Source organism: Suncus etruscus, chromosome 15 (genome assembly GCF_024139225.1).
Source record: "Suncus etruscus isolate mSunEtr1 chromosome 15, mSunEtr1.pri.cur, whole genome shotgun sequence".
In the NCBI taxonomy this organism is placed as follows: domain Eukaryota; kingdom Metazoa; phylum Chordata; class Mammalia; order Eulipotyphla; family Soricidae; genus Suncus; species Suncus etruscus.
In genome coordinates this window covers 13,684,525-13,709,293 of record NC_064862.1, presented here as the reverse complement: position 1 = coordinate 13,709,293, position 24,769 = coordinate 13,684,525, and the positions used below count along the sequence as shown (strand labels likewise).

General features: G+C 35.7%; 1 protein-coding gene across 1 annotated transcript in view; it reads right to left on the bottom strand.

Moving 5' to 3' along the window:
* Positions 1-24,769, bottom strand: part of UTRN (utrophin) — a 576,171-nt gene that overhangs the window by 100,882 nt on the left and 450,520 nt on the right. Inside the window, 4 exon segments of the mRNA XM_049789386.1 lie at positions 651-711; positions 4,543-4,621; positions 7,612-7,758; positions 14,421-14,689. Coding sequence (XP_049645343.1) covers positions 651-711; positions 4,543-4,621; positions 7,612-7,758; positions 14,421-14,689 — 556 coding nt within the window.

Sequence of the window (24,769 nt, the reverse complement as noted above, 5' to 3'; positions counted from 1 at the left end):
AAATAATATTTTATCTTTCAGTCTTTTGTGTGATAAAACTTAGACCAAACGAACATTAAATACTATTCATACCCTGTGTAAATTATATGAAATTTGTAAAATGCTTCAGAACAAGGAGAAATAATGTATAACAGAAACAGCTAGCAATTAAATGACAAAATGAACCAAAGGGCACCTACATGAATACTGTAATTTTATAAGTCAAGGAGAAACTTTTCATGAAAAATATTCAAGAAAAACTTTTCATGACTAAACTCTCTTGGGTGTAGTAAGATGAGATAAGTGTTATACTTTCTAGATGAGATTTTCTGGAAAGGATAACATTTGCTTTGTGTCTATACTATTTGAGAATTATCATTATGCAAAGAATATTTAGAATTTTTCTCATTTTGCTAAATACTTAATATCTGCTTTTAGGGTTTTTTTCTGCTTTGAATAAATGCCCATTTAAACACACCTACCATGGAGAACCACTAAACTATAAATCTTATTCTGACTTGTAATTGACCTACTTTCAAATATTAAATATATTGAGTTTCCTTTGGATAACGGGAATGGATTCCATTTTTAAACATTATGGGGCAAATACTTTTTAAGTTATCATTATGACTTTATTTTCTTTGTATCGTAAGAAATTAAAATCAACTTACTTGATGTAGTAGGGCACTTTGTTGTGTGAAATGGATCTTTGCCATGGCAGCTGGACTGAAGCTGGGAAAACAAAGGGAGATTATTGGAAACACTGCTAACCTCAAAGCCACATACAATTTATAGTAAATGAAATGTTCTGAGTTTAAGTTGGATTCCTGTCATTATGAAATCTACTAGGTCAAAGAGTGAATTTAAAGTTTCATGTGAAGCAAAGATAGAGCCAGCAAGTTTTAAGCCCAACTTTTATGATCTTTTGGATAAAAATATAACACAAAAATAAGTTTAATCAGAGTAGTATCTGGTATCTGTACTTTGTCTCTACTTTTGATTAAGTCAGAAAAAACAACGTTAATTTTACCTGGTTTATGTAGATTATAAATTAGTTTCCCGAGAATGAATAATTTGAATCCTTAACAAATATGTTTGCTTCATAATCACAGGAATAACCTTTTACCACATATAAATTTAAGTAAAAAAGAAAATTAAAACTAACATAAGCGAATGATTAAAACAAACCAAGGCAATTACCTGGACAGAATATTTGCAAATACTTTCATTTAAAGTGCACAAAAAATACAAACCCTATTTTTAAACATAGACATTATTAAGACTGAGAAGATTTCATGTTTTGCTTATAGTAATATTTATTGATTTTTATAATTCTAGTCATTCCTTTTTAAAAATAAACTATTCCTATAATAAATAAATAAATTTAAAATTTACTGAAGAAAAATCATGCAAGTTAACATAAAACCACTGAAGACTTTTTCTAAGGAAACTAATAGGGGACCAGAGAGATGTACAATGGGTAAGGTGCTTGCCTTGGAAGCTTGCCAACATGCATACCATATCACCCCCCTAATTCCTGCCACGAGTGATTTCTGAGTGCAAAGCCAGGAGTAACAATCCCTGAGCATTGCCAGGTGTGGTCCAAAACAAACCAAAAATGAAAAAGAAAAAAAGAAAAGTAACTAATAAAAAGTAAATTTAAATAACATTTTGTCACCATCCTAGAGTCTCAGATAACTATTTGGCACAAGTTTTCTTTTCTGAATTTTAAGTTGTATTATATCTTACAAATAATTACATTCCAAATTGCACACTATATTTCAAATGGATCTATTAATTCATAAGATGCATCTTTTTTGCTTATTTTGAGGCCACACCCGGCAGCGCTCAGGGGTTACTCCTGGCTCTGAACTTAGAAATCGCATCTGGCAGGCTCAAGAGACTATACAGGATGCCAGGGATCAAATCCTAGTCAGTTGTTGCAAGGCAAACGCCCTACCCACTGAGCTATCGCTCTGGCCTCATAAAAATGCATCTTAAATAAAGTTCCATTTGGTAAATGAGAAACTAAGGAATCAAAGGTAAAATCAGTGATGGCTAGTAAATGGACCATAAATTGCCAAGTTCAGAAATGACCTTAATATTCTTTTTTTATTATTTTTTTATTTAAACAACTTTATTACATACATGATTGTGTTTGGGTTTCAGTCATGTAAAGAACACCACCCATCACCAGTGCAACATTCCCATCACCAATGTCCCAAATCTCCCTCCTCCCCACCCAACCCCCCCGCCTGTACTCTAGACAGGCTTTCTATTTCTCTCGTACATTCTCATTATTAGGATAGTTCAAAACGTAGTTATTTCTCTAACTAAACTCATCCCTGTTTGTGGTGAGCTTACTGAGGTGAGCTGTAACTTCCAGCTCTTTTCTCTTTCGTGTCTGAAAGTTATTATTGCAAGAATGTCTTTCATTTTTCTTAAAACGCATAGATGAGTGAAACCATTCTGCATCTTTCTCTCTCTCTCTCTGACTTCTTTCACTCAGCACATTAGATTCCATGTATATCCATGTATAGGAAAATTTCATGACTTCATCTCTCCTGACAGCTGCATAATATTCTATTGTGTATATGTACCACAGTTTCTTTAGCCATTCATCTGTTGAAGGGTATCTTAGCTGTTTACAGAGTCTTGCTATGGTAAACAGTGCTGCAATGAATATAGGTGTAAGGAAGGGATTTTTGTATTGTATTTTTGTGTTCCTAGGAATGGTATAGCTGGGTCGTATGGGAGCTCAATTTCCAGTTTTTGGAGGAATCTCCATATTGCTTTCCATAAAGGTTGAACTAGACGGCATTCCCACCAGCAGTGGATAAGAGTTCCTTTCTCTCCACATCCCCGCTAGCACTGCTTGTTCTCATTCTTTGTGATGTGTGCCATTCTCTGGGGTGTGAGGTGGTACCTCACAGTTGTTTTGATTTGAATCTCCCTGATGATTTGTGATGTGGAGCATTTTTTCATGTGTCTTTTGAGAAATGACCTTAATATTCTGATACAAGAACATGCAACAAATCCTCTCTTCAGAGAATGTAATCATTCTCCCTTCAGTTATGTTCAGTAAAGAAAAAAAGTAGAAATAATGACAAGCTATCTATATATTTTTTTCATGATAGCTAGTGTCCTTTCAGTATTAGCACCAGGCTACTAAGACACTTTTTAAGTTTTGCGCCTAACTAAAATGGCTGATTTTATAACCATGACTGAAGTCCAAAGAATGCAACAAAGGCAAATTCTATATAGTGAAAGATAATAACTGTTCAATCATGTGAATTGAATTAAACAATACTTTCTTTTTTTTTTTTTGTTTGTTTTTTTTTGGTCACACCCGGCATTGCTCAGGGGTTACTCCTGGCTGTCTGCTCAGAAATAGCTCCTGGCAGGCACGGGGGACCATATGGGACACCGGGATTTGAACCAACCACCTTTGGTCCTGGATCAGCTGTTTGCAAGGCAAACACCGCTGTGCTATCTCCGGGCCCAAACAATACTTTCTTATATGTGTTTTCCAAAAAAACAATAAAGGAGTTGAAGCTGTTTTGCCAAGCATTTGTGCTTATAGAACTTTTTATTTGCCATTTCATTTCTTCCAGTTAGAGAAAATGATTTAATTATAGTGTTTTTATGACAGATAAAGAAGTTAACTTTTAGGACCATAAGCTGATAAAAGGTAGTGATAATAATAGTTATAATGGGAGGGTAGACTCAGCAGTGATGAAGGACCACAATTGGCATTTTTTGTTTGTTTATTTTTGGGGTCACACCTGGCGGTTTTGGCATTTTAATATCAATCTGTGAAAGTCTAAACCATATTTTCTTTTCTTTTTTTTCAGAGGTTAGTCCTGACTCTGCGCTCAGAAATCACTTATGGCAGGACCATATGGGATGTCAAAGATCAAACCCCGACCTGTCCTGGGTCGGTGTGCAAGGTAAACACACTACCACTGTTCTCCAGCCCCTAAACTACATATTGTTTAGCTTTCCTATCAATGTGATGATAAATAATGAAGGAACTTAATTTATTCAGGGCCCCATGAGTAGTCCATTCAACAAGTAATTTCAATTAGAACATATTGCAGAAAATATATATATGGGTTTTGAAATAAATCTTTAATACAGTAAGCCTAAAAAAATTAAAATCTTTTCCTTTAAAGATTTGTTTGGGAGTGACTTCTTTTCTCAATTTTATAGCTGCAGGTACATTTGAAATTAATAAGCATATTTTAAGTAAAAAAATTAACTGAAAATTAAAATATAAAACAATTCTTTGTTGTGCAGAAGTTCATTACCTTTGTAATTGAGAATATTAATCATCTAAAAGATGATCCAATGTAAAATATAACTCAAGTTAAATCCATTTATGTTCAAAGACAAATTTTGATTACATTATTACAGATAACCAATAAGCAGCATAACCACTCCTATTAATAAACCCTTTTCTATTTTTCTAAGTATATTTATAGCAAAGAATAAGACGTATTGTATGAAAATGAATATACTGAGATTCAATTAATGAGATGAGTCAAGTTTATTAGTACTTACTCGAGAGAAAATGCTGAGAGGATGGTCCAAAATCTCTATGGGCTTCTTGAAGCTGTTTAAGGCGATCATCCACAGAAACCTGTATAAATATACATCAGAAATAATTAGATTTCAAAAATATTAAATTTATTAATACCCTTGGAGTGGTGATATGTGTAGTGTTATCACAAACACCTTTATAGGGAAGACTTGGGTACATACATCTACTGTACCCCCATCGTTATGTTCTTGATGACCCTAATACTTCCAGTCAGCACTAGCCAGTGTGATATTCACTCAATGAAAAAATAATATCCTTAATAAATATAATAACAAATGATTCCCCAAGATGTAATTACATTATCTAACTGCTTTTGTATTTTTTTGAGTCACCTGGTCAAAAATCTCTGTGTTTCCTCCTGACTCTGTGCTCAAGGATCATTCCTGGTAGGTCTTGAGGTACCATACACATGGTTCAAGGAAGTGAACCCAAGTTGGATGCATTCCAGGCCTTACCCCTGTACTATCTCTTTGTTCCCTACAAAAACATTCTTTTTCTCTTCAGTAAAAGTATTCTTCTGAAAATAGACTCTTTCTTGCATGAAGAAACAGCAATTTGTACCACCTCTTTTTCTAAAAATGTTAAATAAATGAACTTTAAATCCTTATGATGAATACACTGGGCATTACTTATTATATATATACATATATATTGTTGTATTTTACAGCTGGACATGGAAGAAAAATGATGAGCCAGCAAGTGAAAACACTAGTAGTCATACCAAGTCCATCTACTCTTCAAACTTAATAATAATTTACTCTTCAAACTTCCACCCTGCCTCAAGAACAGGAAAGCTGTTTAGCCTCAAGTAATCAATAGTGGCCCTGGGGTCAGTGGCTATGTATTTATCCTTTCTTTGTAAGAAAATTGGCAAAAACACGAAAGAGCAAATTACAAAGAAGACTAGACTATTTTCAGCAAAAACATAGTCGGTTGGGTATATGAATGGATGGATAAGTGGATAAATGGAAAAACATGATAAAAGGCTAGAGGTTAGCTAGGAAGCTTAGACAAGTGGGTATATGAAGGGTCACGGTCTCTAGGAGAATGGTTGAGGTTTGATTCCCACTTGAAGAGGTACAAGAAAGTGTTCAGGAAATCCAGTGCTCAAGCAAGGAATTCAACCACCCAAGCTTTCTGCTCCTATGATGGAAGACTGAAGAATGAGCTCTTGCCTTCCTCAGACCCCTGCTTTTATTGACAAAAATCAGGTCCCACCTTAGGGTGGGAGGATACCAAGTAAGGAATAATCCAATGTACTATCACCAGATCACACCCTAGGGTGGAGTACAATTATTGATTAGGGTAGGATCAGTAACCCAACAGGTATATAAATGTTTTCTCCTTCCTCAGTTTGTTACCAATCATATCAATTTAGACATTCAAGTGCCTATCTTCAGTTTACTATTCCCTATAAATTTATTACATTTGGTTGGCACTCTACATTTGGAAAATACAACAAAACTGAGTCCACTGAGAAACTAGGTGCTAATTAATAACAATTGCATCCGGTCTACGATATTACCTTTTCCTAGCTAGTGACTTCTGCTTAGATTGCCAGTTTATTTGCCTTTACCGAAATGTATATATGTCTAGCTCAGTGCACAATTCCAGTTTTTTCCTAACATTACCTACTGAAATTACATTAGCTGGTGGTACTTGGTTCATTAAAGCCAAAAAAGCATTCAAAAGTAAAAGTTTTCATTTGGTATTAGAAAGGAAGATGCTTCTCCTAAAATTTAACATGGTTGCAGTCAGCATTGGCTGTTTTTCCTTTCCCTCTTATTGCAACTAACATCTGAACTCTAGTTATCAGGCTCAGAGATGAGGATAACAGAAGACATAGCCTTCTCAAGCATAATGCAGTCTCTGACGTCTAATATTTGCTGATGGTGATAATAGAAAGAAAATCAAGATGGAACATGGGAAAAAATAAGATAATGAACCGAGGAAATAAAGCAGGAGGGGAGAAACAAAGATCAAACACTGTGTTCCATTTAATAGAAAAGCTCATTTAAGTTTAACAGATACTCCTTTACTAATCCCAGATTATTCACACTTTTAAAGACAGAAAAGAATGCCTAATACTATGTATTTCTTGCTTCTTCAATTTCATCAAAAGAATATCAGAGTCTAGTATCTAGATGAATTCTAGAAATCTATTTATAAGTTTATAATAAAACTCACAAACAGCTCCAAATTTAAATGTATCAAACATAGTTTAGTTTGAAATGACAGGGTGAAATTATTAAGAACTATTTTTTTAAGCTCTTCCACTTAAATCATCCTTCTAGTCTTCAGGTTTTAAATAAGATGAATGTGAATAGCCAGTGAATGTGTCAAAGCTATAATAAAATGAGCCAATAATTACTGAGTAACATACAGAGTGGTTTCCAAACTGTAGGTATTAGTAGTATATAAGAGGGTTCTTCTTCTTTATTAAATGGCTTTATTAGGAAAAGAAAGTATGATCTAGTCAATAAAACTACTGCATTAGGGAGGCTAAGATCAAAGAGCTAATTATACAAATATTGTAACTAGAAAAATTGAGCAAAATATCTTAATACTTGGAGATAGATGGAGACTACTTGAATAGCCTATTGAACAAACTATTAAAAAGATGGAGCTATTTGAATTTTCATGGGTCAAAAAAGACACTATTAAAGTAATGAAAATGACTCCTTTGTGAGCCATTCTGAGATAGATATAGAAAGAAAGAATTCTGTAATATCATCTCTGATCAGTACTTGTAGTTGTACAATAGGTTTCAATTACTGTGATTAATTGTGACCTCTTACAATTTCTTACAAATTTTTCATGATTAGTACATCAAAATGAAATCAAAATCTATATTCATAAATAAGGAGGCCTTTGGGCTCAAGATGCTGATAGAAAGATACAGGATGATGTCACTTAACTGTACATTGCACATCAAATACAATTTTAAAAGAAAATTAGGAGTTTGGGAGAACAGGATTGAATAAATAATCAAGTATATGCCTGAAATATGAAGAGGCAAAGATAAATACCTGTAAAAGTTTCCATCTCATATTAAGGTCATCTAGCTGGCGAGACATTTTCAGAGATGGGTGCAGGTCAAGAGGAGATAGTTGACTAGATAAGTCATTCATGGTTTTAATTTTTAAGTTGATTGGTGCAATTTCTTCTCTAAATGCCTGAAAGAAAATTACAAATGTAGGTCAAGAGAGTAGAGAGTATAACAAAGACTTTCTTCAAAGAACATGGTTCCCTTGCAGTTCATCAACTACAAAAATAGAGCTTCTGCTTTGAAAGCAGCCATCCTGGGTTCAATCCCTGGCATTCCAGGTGGTCCCCTGAGCACAGCCAAGAGTAATTCCTGAGTGCAAAGTAAAGAGTACCCCCAAGCACCCCTAGATGTGGCTCCAAAATAAACAAAATGAATGCAACTAACTTAATTCAAGTGTCTAGTTACCATTCTTTATAGTGCAAAGAACATCTATATAGAATATATAATATATTTTCATTGAAATGATTCTGCATCTCCTTCAAATTTGCCAATACATACAATACTGTCTGAAAATATTTGCTATACTATCTACTGTACTAGTTTCAAGTTTTTATGCTTTTAGAATTTCCTTGTTGCTCCTTTCCCGAGAGGGCTTCCTCAATATTTGTTCACCTGAAACAACTTGATTTCTACATGTTTCCACTAAAAGTTAAGTTAGAAAGTGGCCAGACAAAACAACTTACCTAACCACAAAACTTATGTCTACTATATACAGTGGAGGTAAATTTTGTTTCTTTCAATATCCATAACAATCACTAATTGTGGTTACAGGTGGGGCAGGAAAAAAAAGATCCATAAGGAAATGGGGTTCAGAACAAATACCACCTGTGAACATAGTGCTTCAGGCTGCAATAGCTGAGAGTGGGGGAGCAGGTGCCAATTAGAAGCAAAAGCAGAAAAAACTTTTGGACCATAGTCAATAATAAGTTTTATGAAAACTTAATTTAATGAAAAACTAAGTTTTTATTTTTTAAAAAAGTTAAGTTTAGGTAAATCAGAGAATATACTTTAGGTTTTCAATATTGTTGAAGATGCCCTAAAGTCATAGGAAGAGACTCAAGATGAAGATTATTCAAAAGAATAATTCTGGAGTCCAAAGTGAGGTGAAAGGTATAGACATAAGCCATGAACTTAGAAATTAGCTGTTAAAGTAAATCATGAGTATCTGGAAGACATCAACACTTCAAACTCAGGGTAAAAGAAACTTCCAAAGATGTTAATCACTACAAAATGGGAGAAGGAATTTAGACTTGTGCTAGTTTTCCTCTATGGCTACTGATTCTGGGTACTTTATGGCTTTTACAGAGACAGACAAACACACACCACACACACACACACACACACACACACACACACACACACACACAAATACACCTCAGTGGAAAAAACAGATAGTTAATAACACACACTAAATAGGGCTAAATAATTCACATTTAGAACACAAGCAGAGGCTGGCATACATCAAAAAGAACAAGAACAACCAGTGCTGGCATGTATACAGGGAGCCTCTTTCACTGCTGGTGGGAATGTTGACTTGTCCAGCCTTTCTGATAAACAATATAGATATTTCTAAAATATCTAGGAATTGAGTTTCCATTTTATGCAACAACCCTAATTCTTGTAATATATCCCAAAAATCGAAAAAGACATTTGTAACCCTAAGTTCCTATCTACAATAGCCCAAATCTGGAAACAGCCTAAGTGCTCAAGAATAGATGAGTGAATAAAGAAACCAGGGTACATATGCCCAATGGAAGGCTACTCAGCCATAAGAAGTGATAAACTCATTCAATTTGCTGCTTCATGGAGAGACCTAGAAAGCATCAAGCTGACTTAGAGGGAGAGAGATCCATTCAGATCCACCCTATATGTGGGATATGAAGGGGCATAATGCCGGAATAATGAATGTTCAAATACAGTGGAATCAAGGAATATAAGAACTGGTACTCAGTAGAAAACATGCCACAGAGGGGACTGGAGGATGAGACAGCGAGGGGGCAATGGCTGGTGGAGGAAACGGAAAGAGAAAAGCACTGAACCAGGAGGTAGAGGAAATGTGAAGGTGGTAAAGTCTTAAGTATGAAATTCTGTCAGCAACAGTACTGAAAACCACAAGTGCAAGAACTGAAAAACAAAAACTAATAAAAATAAAATAGCACCTTCACAGAAGCAAACTGGTGAGTGGGAGGCAAAAGAGGGGATGAGAAATAGGATATTGGTAGAGGTAAGTGGACACTGGTGAAAGGATTCATGTTGAAACATTTTGCAACTGAAACTCAAATTATAAATAACTTGATAAGATCACAGCGACTAATAAAGAATAAATAAACTGGGGCCAGAGTGATAGCACAGCAGTAGGGCATTTGCCTTGCACGTGGTCAACCCAGGATCAACTTGGGTTCGATCCCTGGCATCCCATGTGGTCTCCTGAGCCTGCCAGGAGTGATTTTTGAGTGCAGAGTCAGGAGTAGCCCCTGAGCGCTGCTGGGTGTGCCCCCAAACCAAAAACAAACAACCAAACGACAACACCACACAAGCAAGTGGCCTGGGGTCTGAATTAGTGAATTAGCACATGCTTTGGATGATCCCTAGCACAAAATGTCCACACTGTCTTGCTAGAACTGACCAGATTTGACCTGATAATAAGGTGAAGAAAGAGAATTTTTTTCTATTTGGATTTTGAAGACATCTGGGCCCCCTCAGATTCAGTTGGAAAAATCAAATAGGACTGGAGAGACAGTACAGCAGGTAGGGTAGTTGAGTTGCAGTTAGCCAACTTGGGTTCAATTCCTGGTGTTTTATATGGTCTCCCAAGCACTGCAATGAGGGAATTTTGAGCACAGAACCAGGATTAAGTTCTAAGTCCCATTGGATGTGCATAGAAGCAAGGACTCAGCGTAGAGGTAATTAGAATGGGAAAAGAAGTTATTTTTTTGGTCTGGATTTTGAAGAGACCTCTCAGATACAGTTTGAAAATTATTGTAAAACCGAAATCCTTCAAGGTTTCTTTGATTGTGATTTTAACATATATATTAATATTTTTCCTGAAGGATCTTGGAGAGTTCAGAAATTTTAATTAGCTTTTGCAAGAATCATCTTCTTATATGGAAGGCATCTAAATAAATTAAATGCTAGAAAATATTCTCAGATTGACATAATTTGAAATGGCAACAAGTGTTACTTCAAAAGAGGGTCAAGATTTTTAATAACAAAATAAAAAAAATAAATAAAACAAAATCTGTAACTTCAGGGACCAGGATATAGTGTAGCAATGAGGGCACATGCTTAATACATGGGCCTCACATGCGTTTGATTTCCAACAACACATGGTACTGAGCATGGGGGTGGCATAGGTATCCTAGCACAGCAAAATCCTTCTATTGTTCCAATGGTCCAGGTGCCTGATAATGATCAACTGAATCCTCAGGCTCATGAGCATTTCTTAGGTGGACCCCTTGCACTGTCTCTAAAGAAAAGTAACTTCGAGACAGATTTTTAACCTGGTATACAATAAAGAGTCTTAATAATCCGCTGTAAAAAGATTATTTGGGTCATATAAGCCACAGGTGAAGATATTAAATGATCTTTCATACTCAAAAAAATTTTTGGTGATGTTATTTTTCTTGTGGACAGGTGTTTTATGGCAATGAATCACCTTTCTATTATGAAAGTTTCTTTGTTTTTTAAGTGTGTTTGAATGAAGGGGCTTAAAATGAGGGCCGTTGTCAAATGGTTTCAGTTCTGCCGTGTGTTTTAGCACAAAGAACCAATTTATCATGTTTTGGCTCCTCTTTTCTCCAGGAGAATAAAAGTCTATGTAGTTTCCCCTGCTCAAAAACAGAAACATCTGTTAGTTTTAATGGTGATGACTGGCAGCCTGTTGGCAGATGTGAATCTGATACCTGTCTCCTGCCAGAAGGTGTGTGCTCTGTAAATAGTGATCAAGAATAATTTTAGGGAGCTAAAATTATTTCATCACTCCAAAGGTTTGTTTCCAGTTGTTTTGGCATATTTAATAATATTTACCAAGAATTGGTGCTTATTTTCCTTTGGCTTCAGAAGGAGCGATTGCTCAAACAATATAGCCCAGACTCTATGTCCATTTCATTTGGCCTAATGAGACTTGGATTTCATGCGTTTTTAACACCTGACAAGGTGTTAAAATGTTTTAATCCGCAGCTTATTCCTTTCTCATAAATAATAATTGTCATTTTCTTAGTGTTTCGCTTGAACAGAAATTTACACAAGACTGGTTGTTGAGGTGGATAATTTCCATAATCAAATAGGATCAACAACTCTAAACTAATTTGGACATTTAATAAATGCCAGATTCAACTTTTCATTTGTGCTCCAATTAGAATCATCCCTATATTGAAAACAGATACTTTCAAGTTCAAATGCATAAATTCTTATTCTAAGTGGCCTTTACAGTCTCAAATAATTTATCTTTGTGAAGCACTCGTTTAAAAATGATCCTTTAGATACAAGAAGTATATAACTTCCAAAGAAACTACTTCCAAAGAATAAAGTATTTCGAGATTAGATTTTCCATTGATTTTTTTTTTCTATTCAACTAGTTCCACTGAAATGTGTTTAAGGACATGAGTTGTAGCTAAGCTTACTTAGTTCTCTGCATTGCTGAAAACATACATATTTACAATGACATAAGATGGATATCAGTATGCTTTATTTAAAAAAAAGAGTTAAAATTATAATATTTCAGATAGAATGATCTCTCTCATATATGGAATATAAAGAAACATTGTAGGGAAATAATTAATGCCCAAAGGCAATAGCAACTGAGAACTAGACTTTAGTAAGAAACATACCACAACCAGAGACAGAAATAGGACAGAGAGAGTGCACTGGACACAATGGTGGACACAGTGGTGGAGTGGTGGTGCTGGAATGGTTATGCGTGAAATCTTAACACTAATAACATTATAAACCACAGAGGCTAATATAAAAATTCAAAGTAAATAAACTAATTTAATACTCATTTTTCAAAGCATTGGATTCTGTTGCAAAGCTGTACTTTGAAAACTAATGAATCACATTAGCTTGAATAAAATAAAGAGAAAAGCAAGAGAATAGAAAGTCTAGCACTTACTAAACGCATGACTGTCATATCTCTAGTTTCATCATTGGTAAAATGGGCATAATAATACTTTTTACTTCGATTGGTATAAAGATTAAAAGAAGCATACAAAATGACTAAAACAGTTCTTAGAACTGTATGTCTTGTTAAAAGTTATTACGTTCTTTTGTCTAGCATGCCTACATTACCTTATGTAATTTGCCCAAATATTTTATTACTTCACAAACCTTCTTTTCCTATTCAGCCAGGGTGTACAAGTGTGATTCCTATCTGCACAAATACATATATCTTTTTCAATAAAAATAAAATAGAGGTGGGAGAGATAGGACAGACGGTATTTGATTTGCATGTGGCAGTCTAGTGTCCAATCCTGGCACTTCATTATGATCGCTTGAACCCCACCAGGAATGAACCCTAAGTGAAGAGTCAGGTGTAAGCCCAGGGCACTGCTGGATGTGGCCCCCAAACCAAACCAAACAAAGAAACTAAAGCAATAAAAATAAAATCTCATGAATAGATATTGTCAGTCTGACATCTTGACAAACTTTGGATCTTCTTGGATTTGACTCAAATACCTAATATGTATTTTTCTATATCACGGTAAATCATATTATACATGATTATTATTAGTTGTGTCTTTTATTACTAAGGTTTTATGTTTTCTTAAATGTGTTCAAAAATATGGGAGTCAAAATGGGTTTACTCTCTATAATACAGGGCTATTTCTCACTATAAACACATTTTATAGCTAAACTAATCCTGCTATGAGCTGTTCAAACAATAAGATAAAAAAAATCTTCAGAAATGATTTTCCTGCAAGTCAGTTTGCTTTTGATTAATCTTTTGACTTTAAATACCAATGTATAAAACATGTAGAGTGGAGAGGAACTTTCAGATGGCAATGGGTGGGTACCATTCAATCAAGGCTGTGAGAAACACTAAATATATCTTCAACAAATAGCACACAAAACAAGACAAACATGAAAAGGAAGAAACAGAAGAGTAAAAGAACTTTAGGAGAGTATTTACAAACTAAGCTCTAATGCTCAGGATTCACAGTAATGTGAAAACATACAAAGAAGTATAAAATTGAATCATTGTAAAAGTCATGTTCTTGATTTTTGGGAGGGTCAGCAAAGAAGATCCTAATTATGAGAGAAATATGGAAAACATTTCTTATGTTTTGAAAAGTTCTAGATCATGAGGAGAGTGGTAAAGATCATTTAGCATTCCCAACTGGCAACTTACATATGTGTCTTTCTCTTATCTGGGTTAATTTAATTAACCATAAAACATTCTTTTGGAGGGTTGGAGAGATATTATAGCGGCTAAGGTGCTTGCTTTGCAAGCAGTTGACCGGGATTCAATCCTCAGCATCCCATATGGTCCCCCAAGCCTGTTAGGAGTGATCTGTGAGTGAAGAGCACAGCTGGGTGTAGCCCCCAAACAAACAAAAAATAAAAAAAAAGAATTGGGTCACATGATGCAGTACCGATTAGGCCTTCTAGAGACCACCAGGTCACAATGTCTGGTGTTGGGGGTCCCTTGGACTTAACCAGTGGAGCTGGGAGCAAGGGCAGGTGGTGCTGGGAATCTCATGTCCTGGTACATTCAAGGATAGACCCCTGACTCCTTCCCCACAACCTCAAAATCCTTTTTTCAAACAAGGCATCTAAGGCAGTGGAACTGACCATGGTTTTTTCGATGTGATCCTGTAGAGAGTCAATGAGCAAATCTCCCACGGGCTTCCATCCATTCCTCACAGCCTCGGCTTCCTTCAAGTCTGCATCCAGGTCATCCATTGCTCCTTGCAGGTCTCTGAGCTTCTCCAATGCCTTGTCCACTTGCTTCTGCCAATTGTTTGTCACCACATTCAGACTTTCCCACTTCTCTTTGACTTCAGAAGACTGTTTACGCATGGTTTTGGCAATCTTTTGGGCTTTCTCTTCAGGAGTCAGTTCTGAAATTAAAAATATAGATATATTTGGAAGGAAGTGTGATCCACAAAATGTTCTTCAAACCAAAAGTGAGTTTTAGCATTTGAGGGTTTGTTAGAGAGATAGTTACAGATTAAAAAAATAACTTTCTCTGCAATTCTGTCACTAAATTCCTTACTACTTTTCTAAATAAGAAAACAGTGATTTGGTGTAAGAAGTGACTTTTGGTGACTTTTGAATTTGCAAACTTTGAATAAGAAAAACTGTAGAATGAAAAATCTTCCTTTAGCATACACTTAGTTATAAAAATTTCAAAGTTTTTAAAATTTCATCATCCTCAAGATAATTGCTGAATTTAATTAAGAGAGAAGTTTAAGATTAAGAGGAAAATTCTGAGAAAGTGTAATTAATCGTCTGTTTAAGAATATATAACTGAAGATAAATAATACATTTTAGATACTTCATCATGGTTGAATCTGCTTGATGGTTCATTGTTAATATAAAGTTTTCTCTATTTTGGCAAGTTCATAAATGCAGAAAAAAATCAGCAAGATATCAAGAATTATAATTTAGTGAGAATTCCTAAATCCTTAATTAATAGCATATGTGGGGTGTTCCAGAATGTCTAAAATCAGGTTGAATTTTTTCAGACAGGAAAGATCAGGCTTAAATACAAGGCTCTGCAACAAACAAAGGGGGGACAGGAAGAAGGGTTCAATCAGGAAAACTGAAAAAAGATATGGACAAATATTAAGTCAAGTTAAAAGCTAAGTAAGGGTCAGAAACAGAAAAATGACAATCTGGCAAGGTTGATGTAATCTATAGACAGGACAGTCTAAAAGCAGGTATATAAACTACAGCTAAACTGGGTCTCACCCCCTTCCACAGCTGAAAATGTCCCTTTTCCTCTAACTGGTTTGATGATGTTCCGTATCCATGGAAACAGAAACAGTTCATAAACACATAATCAAGCTATACTGAACATTGATTTCGGATATAAATGCACATTCTCTGGGATTAAATTCCACCTTGGAGTATTAATTACATTAACAATATCCAGTGCCTGATGGTAGCACAATGGTAGGGGGTTTGCCTTGCAAGAGGCTGACCCAGGACAGATGTGGAGTCAATCTCTTGCATTCCATATGGTCCCCTGAGCCAGGAGTGATTTCTGAGCTCAGGGCCAGGAGTAAACCCTAAGTTCACTGGGTGTGATCCAGAAAACAAAAACAAAAACAATATCCACCTAACCTCAACAAATTACATATTGTACAAAATGAAATGAAGTTTCTCAAACTTTCTATTAAATAAATTTATAAGCTAAAATGTTGACAGTTTTCTTAAGCTGTAACTTCCATATTTAATATAAATTTGTCTGTCTATCTCTATGTAATTGTAATTAAGGGCCAGAGAGATGATAGAGTCAGAAATGTGCTCCCCTTACATGCGGCAGACCTACATTTGATCCCTAGTTCCTCACATCATCCCTAGAGTTTCCTCAGGAATGAGCCTTGTGCACAAAGCTAGGAGTAAGTTCTGAATACTATTGAACGAGAGAGAGAGAGAGAGAGAGAGAGAGAGAGAGAGAGAGACAGACAGACAGACAGACAGACAGAGACAGAGTGAGACAGAGAGAAAGAGAGAGAGAAAATCAAAAGGGGCAGAACATATATTTTTGGCTATAGGAATCACCAGAAAATTCTGTAAATCAAATGGACTACATATGAAGAGTTTAGTAATCCAGAATTCTGGGTTGTACTACTGAAGAGCTGAACTTTCAAAAGAGACTTGAACAGTCCCTTGGCAAATGAAACAATAACAAGACACAATAGTATATTTAGTAGTTGTAGACTGAATATACCAGTAGAATGAAAATATGGAAAATAAGTAAATCAAAACCCCAGTTTTAGGGATGCATAAATGTGGACAGTGGACAGTCCAATGATCAAAAGAAAAGTCTCAAAACAAAATATTGGGGATCTAAGAAATTAAAATATGAAATAAGGTATGTTAACAGAAAAACAAAATTAATATAAATCTTTGTCCTTCAAGGGATTATAAAATGATAATTATACAATATAAATATTAGGTATTTAAAGTACATAACTATGTTTAAGATAAAATAAATCTTAGTAGTATGATGAGAAAAAAAAGGAAATTGGTCATTTTGGATGACAACAACGTTTGTGTTTGTTAACGAATTCTTGGGCTTTTCAAAGACTTAAGTATTCACATTTTACTAACTCATAAAAGAAAACCACAGTTTCCAACTTCAGAACAGACAACTACTTTATGATGTTGTTCCTTGTATAGAGTTTCTGAGATTGATTATTAAATAATCTGGCAAGGACTCCAGGTCCTTCTATGGAGAATGACAAAATACGCAGACTGGCTGTAGCTTTCTGTCTTTATTGCTGCAAAATCTTCTGACTAACGGGTCCTTGTAGTATTTATTAAACAAATCCCCACTCAGCTACTCAGAAGTAAAGAAAAAGCTCTTTTATCAATTCACCATGGGGTTGTCAGAAAGAAAACATTAACTCATCATAGAGTCAGAATTAAGGTACCACCTATCGGCAACAATTTCGGTCAGATGCAGACTTCGAACCAAGTACAGAGGGGGTATCAGAACAAACCAAAAAACTTTAGGAACTTTGTGAAATAGGTAAGAAGAAGCAACTCAATATTGAAATATTGAGTTAGGAAACTGGGTAAACAAATAGGAAACCAAAATCAAAGAGCCAAAGAAAAGAAAGGATAAAAAAATGATAAAAATGCTTACAATTAAAAAATGTAGAGAGATATATTTACTCTCCTTGGCCAGTTGTTGGTTTTATGATTTTTATGATGTAGATCCCCATGGGGCCTTTCCCATATACCAAAAGATCCTGAATTCCTTTGCTAGAGGTGAGAGAAAGCATTTTTTTTTAAAAGCTCACCAGGTGACCACAGTGTATGACCTAGACTAAGTCCTGCCAGACTACATGGGTTTATAAACTGATTTCTCAGCTTACTGCTGCAGAAGTACAGGAGAGTATTTCCACTCCAGTGAGTGGCTGAGCATTTTGCACACCTAGCAGAGTGGCTAAATACTGAAGACCAGAGGGTAAATGAAGCTCAGTGATAAGAGGCTAATCTAATTTGCATTTGAAGAGAGAGTAATGGAGGCTAATTTGAAAGGCAGAGGAAACTGCAGGATAAAATCCAATAAATTTAGAGACAATTCTTTCACAAGTAGCTTTCTTATCATTCTAAAGTGTGTGTGTGTGTGTGTGTGTGTGTGTGTGTGTGGTGTGTAGTGTGTGTGTGTGTGTGTGTGTGGTGTGTGGTGTGTGGTGTGTGTGTGTGTGTGTCTGTGTGTAACAGGCTGGGCAGGCTGGGGCAGTGGACTCTCAATTACTTCTCTCCTCTTCATTACCTTCTTTATGTCCTATTTTTTTCCTTTTCCCTCCCTCCCTCCCTCCCTCCCTCCCTCCCCTCCCTCCCTCCCTCCCTCCCTCCCCTCCCTCCTTCCCTCCCTCCCTCCCTCCCTCCCTCCCTCCCTCCCTCTCCTTCTCCTCCACCTCCTCCTCCCTCTTTAGGTTGGGAGAAGGATTAAGCCATATCCTGCAGCACATTGGGCTTAATCCTGGCTCTCTATCTGGAGATCATTCTTGGTGATGCTCCAAAGGTCTTACTTATGCTCTGCCAGGAATTGATTGGGGTCATTGTTGTGCAAGGCAAGAACCTTACCTCCTATAGTATCTCTCAGGCCCACACATCATTTAAAGAAGATTGGGTAACTTATCTTTGAGAAAGATGAAAGAAAAGAAAAATAAAACTAAGGAAAGAACAGTCTTGAAGTTTACTCATTGTCTATTTATTTACATGTATTCTTCAAATGTGCAAATTCAATTGAAAGGCACTTGTGCCATGCTCCCCAAGGGGAGAAAATTTAGATGAGGTTCTTGGAAAACAGAATCCAGGATTTGAAACTTAGTGTGTCTCTCATCTTGCCTATTTCATGGACAATTCTTGTTTTATCAAGAGGTAAGACTTTTTTTTATCATGGGGAAAAACATCTCATACTAATCTCTAAATGTTATCTAATCTCTAAGCATTATCTCTAAACTCCAAGGAAACAAAATTTCCACATATTCCAAAGAAATCTTTACAGTAGAAAAAAAAGTTTTCCTTTGTGAACTCAAGCAAAATAATTTTCAAATTAAGAAAATGAAATTATCTTTCCCATAAAGCAGTGATACAAATCTATCAGAATACTCAGTTGAGTATTATTTTCAATGCACATTTCCTGTTGATTAAAATTTCTCTTTCAAGCACGGCACTGATTTTCCATTCTTATATGCTAAACAGAGCAGTGGTTTTAACCACTGCTCCCTAGACTGAGGTACACATGTAGATACATGAAGGTTGAACCCACTGGCAATCTTGACTGCTGGTTCATAGATTGCTCCACAGACTAAGGCAGAGAAACTTTGTGAGCCACTGGCTTAAAAAATGGTATAGCTTCAATATATATTGAATATATTGCATATATATATATTCAATATATATACTGCAATGAGCTTATCTGAATGGATATTTGGCTTTATTCTTTATTGAGTATATTCAACTTCATAATTTTACTTTATTTTGGGAGGAGTTTGGGCCACACCCATGACACTCAGGGTTACTCTCCCTGGTTATGCTCTCAGAAATCGCTCCTGGCTTGGGGGCCATATGGGACACTGGGGGATCAAACCGTGGTCTGTCCTAGGTTAGTGTGTGCAAGGCAAATGCCCTACTGCTTGTGCCACTGCTCTGGCCCCTCAACTTCATAATTTTAAATAGGAAATTTTTAGCTTACTTTTATTCCTCTTCCCAAAGTTTATGTATAGAAAGATAGTTACTATTTAAAAACGATAAGACTTCCAAAGTCATTTCAAGTGTGGTATTTCTAAATATCTTAGTTGTACTTTGGCGTGTATCTATAGTCTCAGCCCAAGTGGTGACTAAAAATATGTAGAAAAGATATGAACCAAATTTTCACTTTTAGATACTTTGAAACAAGAAAGAAAAGATTATATGTCACTTGTAATATGAACTACTTATAAGATCATAGATCTATCTATCTTTGTTTGAGTCTCAGTAATTATGTATAAAGAAAATCACAGACACATGCTAGATACACAGAAAAATCTCAAAGAAGATGAATTATTTATATGTTCTATATTTTTCTTAGTAAGTTTAGGAGGTTCAGATCTCTTTAGAGATGTTTATATAAGCAGAGCAAGTTGATTGGTCAACATTAATTCAGAATAAGGGATCCCCATACCCTTACAGACTTAGTTGCTTTCTCAGAGTCTTTCTTATTCTTCCTCTTTCTTTTCTCCCCTATTTCTTTCCTCTTTCTACTGCCCTCATATAGACAAAAGTTGCTTAAAGTGATGTGAAATACATTTTTTTCCATATTCTGATTAAGTAATTAAAATCAAGGTTCACTCTCTGTTGTGATGAGACTTAGGAGGACCATAGATGCATTTCCTGTCCTCTATACTGACTAATGACAATTCATTATAAACTAGATTATAAGTACATCATCAAGTGCCATCAGCTGATTATGATAATGTTTCTAATTAGGTCCATCTAATAAATTGTGAGCCTGACAATAGTAATAGCTACCCAAACCAGATTAACACACTAATGTTCAGAGTTAAATTTTTCCTTAAGGATATGGTAATGATGATAAAGACCTGTCCACAATGCCAAGGGCATTCTCAAATATTTATCAAAGAAAAATAATCAATGAACAGATAAAATTAGGGAAAAGCAAGAATCCTAGGGGTTTTGCTTTACGAAATATTTCCCACAAACAACAAGTAAGCAATTAAGAGGAAAAAGTAAACTAGAGGAAGTAGGTATAATAGACCTCCCGGGAGAGAAAGACAAAGGGCAACTTTAACCATAAGTCAACTGAGTCCCAATAATTTAAGTTTTGTACTTCTTATAAAGTGACTCCAAATGAACTGACAAGGGGATAGAGAAAGACTATCCAGAAGAGCCATGTTCAAGAAAATAATCAGAAATTGCAGAAAGAACAGAACAAAGGAACACAACCTGAGATAAAAAAAATATTCTGATTTGGGGACCAGAGTGGTGCTGTGGTGGTAGGCCGTTTGCCTTGTACGTGGCTGACCTAGCATGGACCATGGTTCGATCCCCCAGCATCCCATATGGGCCCCCAAGCCAGGAGCAAGATTTCTGAGCGCATAGCCAGGAGTAACCCCTGAGTATCACTGGGTGTGACCCAAAAACAAACAAACAAAAAATCTGATGCCTGAATAGCCTCAGACTAAGAGCAGTTTTATAATTCATTCAAGTCAGAGATGTGTGCTGGACAGTAGCAGATAGATCGATGGGTGATATAAGGGTACAGACAGCAGATGAGCAGCTCAGAATTTAAGTTCCAGGAAATTAAAGGACCATTTTGTTAACTGCTTGTTCCCTTAGAACACTACTTGGAACAGGATAAAAAAAAGTTATCTTTTTTAGGTTTTATCTTTAAGTTTTAAGTTTATCTTTTGTAAGTTGCTCATTACATGAATGAATAATCTCCACACCATATCTTTGAATTTTGCAACTTTTTCCCTTTCTCCTTCAACAATCAAAGAATTAAAATTCTGCCATTTCTTGCCAAGCTCTTGCCCAGGCTGTTCTCTGCTGACAGAACAGTTAATGATTAATCAGGATACCAAAGAACTCATGTTTTCTTGGGATTCTTTTAAAACAAGTGTGTCTTATGCTTATGCATATCCAAAGTAAGTGAGGCATTTACATGCTGAGGAGAATTTATGTCCCCAGTCTAGATGACATTTTTTAAATTATGACAAGCACTGAAATTCATTTTTAAAAGATTCCTCTTTACAGGGTCAGAGTGATAGCATAACAGTAAGGCGCTTATCTTGCACACAGCTAACCCAGGACAGATCTGGGTTCGATCCTCGGCATCCCATATGGTCCCCCAAGCCAGGAGTGATTTCTGAGTGCATAGCCAGGAGGAACCCGTGAGCATCACCGGGTGTGCCCTCCCCCAATAAAATAAAAAAAGATTCCTCTTTTCTAAATGGACAACTGAAACAATGTTTAAAAAGTGCTGCATCACATTAAGAGTTTATTTTTATTTTTAAATCAGAAAGCAACATTCCAGATGTTGTGTACAACAAAATACAACATGTAAATTATTGCCATCTTTTTTATGTAATTCGTGGGTGGATAGAACTGAGACTGCAGAACCTAACAGATGGTGACCAATTAATTTAAAATGTTTGTCCACCAAATTAACCTTTGTTATAACATAATACTTAATAATGAATGTTTAGTTATTTATCTAAATCTGACTTCATTACCATATAACCCATATTAGAATGGAAAACTGTGAAAGTTTACTTTAGGAAAGAGGAAGATTAGATCCATTATATACAGATGATATGTAATTTGGGATGGTTCACATAACAGGCTTGTAATTAAGAACATTAAAAAAAAAGTACCATTTTTTCTTTTTACGCATTACTAACTTTACTAATCTAATCTTAAAGTGTTGATTTATACTTTGAGTTTTTATATGAAACTTTAAAAGGCAAAGTTTTAAAAGGCAAAGGTGCCTCAAAGCCAAATATTTCAGCAAAGAAAGACCAACAGTACAAGAAAAAGTGAAATAGTATGAACTGAGTTAATGATGGTATGACTTTTTTTAAGTAGAGTCTAGGAAAGAAAATTAAATTCTCATTTCTATTAAATATCTAAATAATTATTGGTTTTGGGGGGACGAAATACTGTAGATAAGAGCATCAAGTTCCATGAGATACACCTGACTTTGTGTTTGGGTTGTGAACCAACCTCTCAACTCTTAGTTTCCTCTATGCTAACAAGATGCTAACAAGATTCACACTGGAGGAGTTGCTACAAGGTCTAAAGGCAACAAAGCATATGAGGTGCTTGGCAGAGAGCCTAGCACAATATGAATATCTGCAATGTTGGCTTGTTATAAAAATCTCTGGTAACTAACATTTGAAAAAAAATTTCTTTACTAAATCACCATGAGATTTAGAGTTAAAAAGCTATTGGTAATGAATTAATTATACAATGTTCCAACACCCATCTCTTCACCAGTGTTCATTTCCTGCCACCAATTTTTCCCCATTCCCTCATATTCTTCTCCCACAATCTACCTCTATGATAGACACTTCTCTCTCTCCCTCCCTCTCTGTCTCTGTGTCTCTGTCTCTACTCCCATTTTTTCCTTATAGGTACCATGATTTGCAATACTGTTACTGAAAGGGTATCATAGATATAACTTTACTTCCTTTCAGCTTCCAGTTCTTGTCCAGAGTGATCAATTCAAAGTGTTATTGATCATAATGGTCCCTTCTCTGTCTTCACTGTACTTGCCCCCTCATTGATTATACTGTATTTAGGTATTATTCTCATACTATGTTACTATGTTGTTATTGTTATTTTTATATTCTTCAGGTAAATGCAGGCATGCTATGTCTGTCCATCTTGTTGCTAACATTATTGCTTTCCTTTGTGGGTACTGATACTTCTTCTATTTAATATTATGTTCATAAAGTTTTTAGCCCAACCCCTCACATCCCAATCTCCTTATATTCAAGCTAAGACAATTAAAATCCTCTTCTGGAAACCACTGGATCTGTAGAAGAGCTAGACATCTCTGCTATAAGGTCATGGGAAAGACCCTAAGAAAATAAGAATTTCCTCCAAAAGGTAGAAGGAAAGGCTTTGGTATTCCGTTTTTTTTTTCATGGTCAGCTGTGTCCTGGACTACACTGCAAAATCATTATGAAAACTAACATATTTCCGCTTATGCTCAGAGTTATAGAAATTGCATATATGTCATTTACTATAAATGGGATTCTAATTAATAAAGCTGTTAGTGGTGAAGGAAAGTTTTCAGAGACAACACCCATTAGTGTTATTAGCCTATTAGTGTATTAAAAATGTGTTCTTTGATGAGATACAATAATTATTGCCAATAACTTTGTGTTCCTTAAGCTGTATTTAGAATCAGAATAAAATTAATTTCTACCAAGCATTATGATCAATTTTAATCACTTAATGATAAAATTACACTTCTACAAGCTTGCTACTAGGCATAACATGAACTGATAAAGTCAATGTAAAATATTAATACTTAAATGGATTTCACATGGGAAAATGTTTAAAATAACAATTTGCTAAAATATATTTTAAAAAGGTATAGAACTGGAGAGATAATATAGATGTTAAGGTGCTTGCCTTGCATATAGCTGACCCTGGTTTATGGTGCATGGCTCATGCTGAACCCTGGTTCCATATATGGTTCCAGAAGCATTGCCAGGAGTGATCCCTGAGAAAACCCTTAAACATGCTAGGTGTGCCCCAAGAAAACCAAAAAAAAAACAAAATATTCAAGGGGGAGAGATAATACAGTACAAGGGCCTTGTACATAATCTCTGGCAGTATGTGCTGTCTGCGTTGATAGGGGAAGACCTGAGGATTCCTCAGCATAGCCTAGGTGGCCTGGGGAATCCCTAATATCCCATGACTTAAGCAGCACTGTATCCTCAGATCCCACAATGAAATATAGAGCACAGTTCATTATACAACTATATGGTCTACAAGGAACTCAAATCTGGAACTGAGACTGGTTGAATGAAGATGGAAGAAGGGAAGAGAAGTCAAAGAACATTTCTACAGAGCTAAGAGGCTCTTGATACTGAAGAAGTTAAGAGGACAAAGAGCTGAGAGAGAAGTGATTAAAATAAAGAAAGAGTTAAAAGTTAGCACCAAACTGGTGTTAAGAAAATGAGAAGTTTAGCTAGATATGGGACTGATCTTGGGAAGATGCTGTGAATGGTTTCTAGGCCCAGATCTCTGGATCTTCCTTGGGATGGATGTGGGCTCAGTCCCCATGTTGCTGGAGGGTCCAGTATTTCTCCAACACCAACTTCCTCTGGTGTTCAGATAGCCCAACTCCATGCCTAATCTCTGAGAGATGGCAAGCTTCTGGAGCATATGTGTGGCCATGCGACAGCTTCAAATTTCACAGTACAGTACTGACAGCC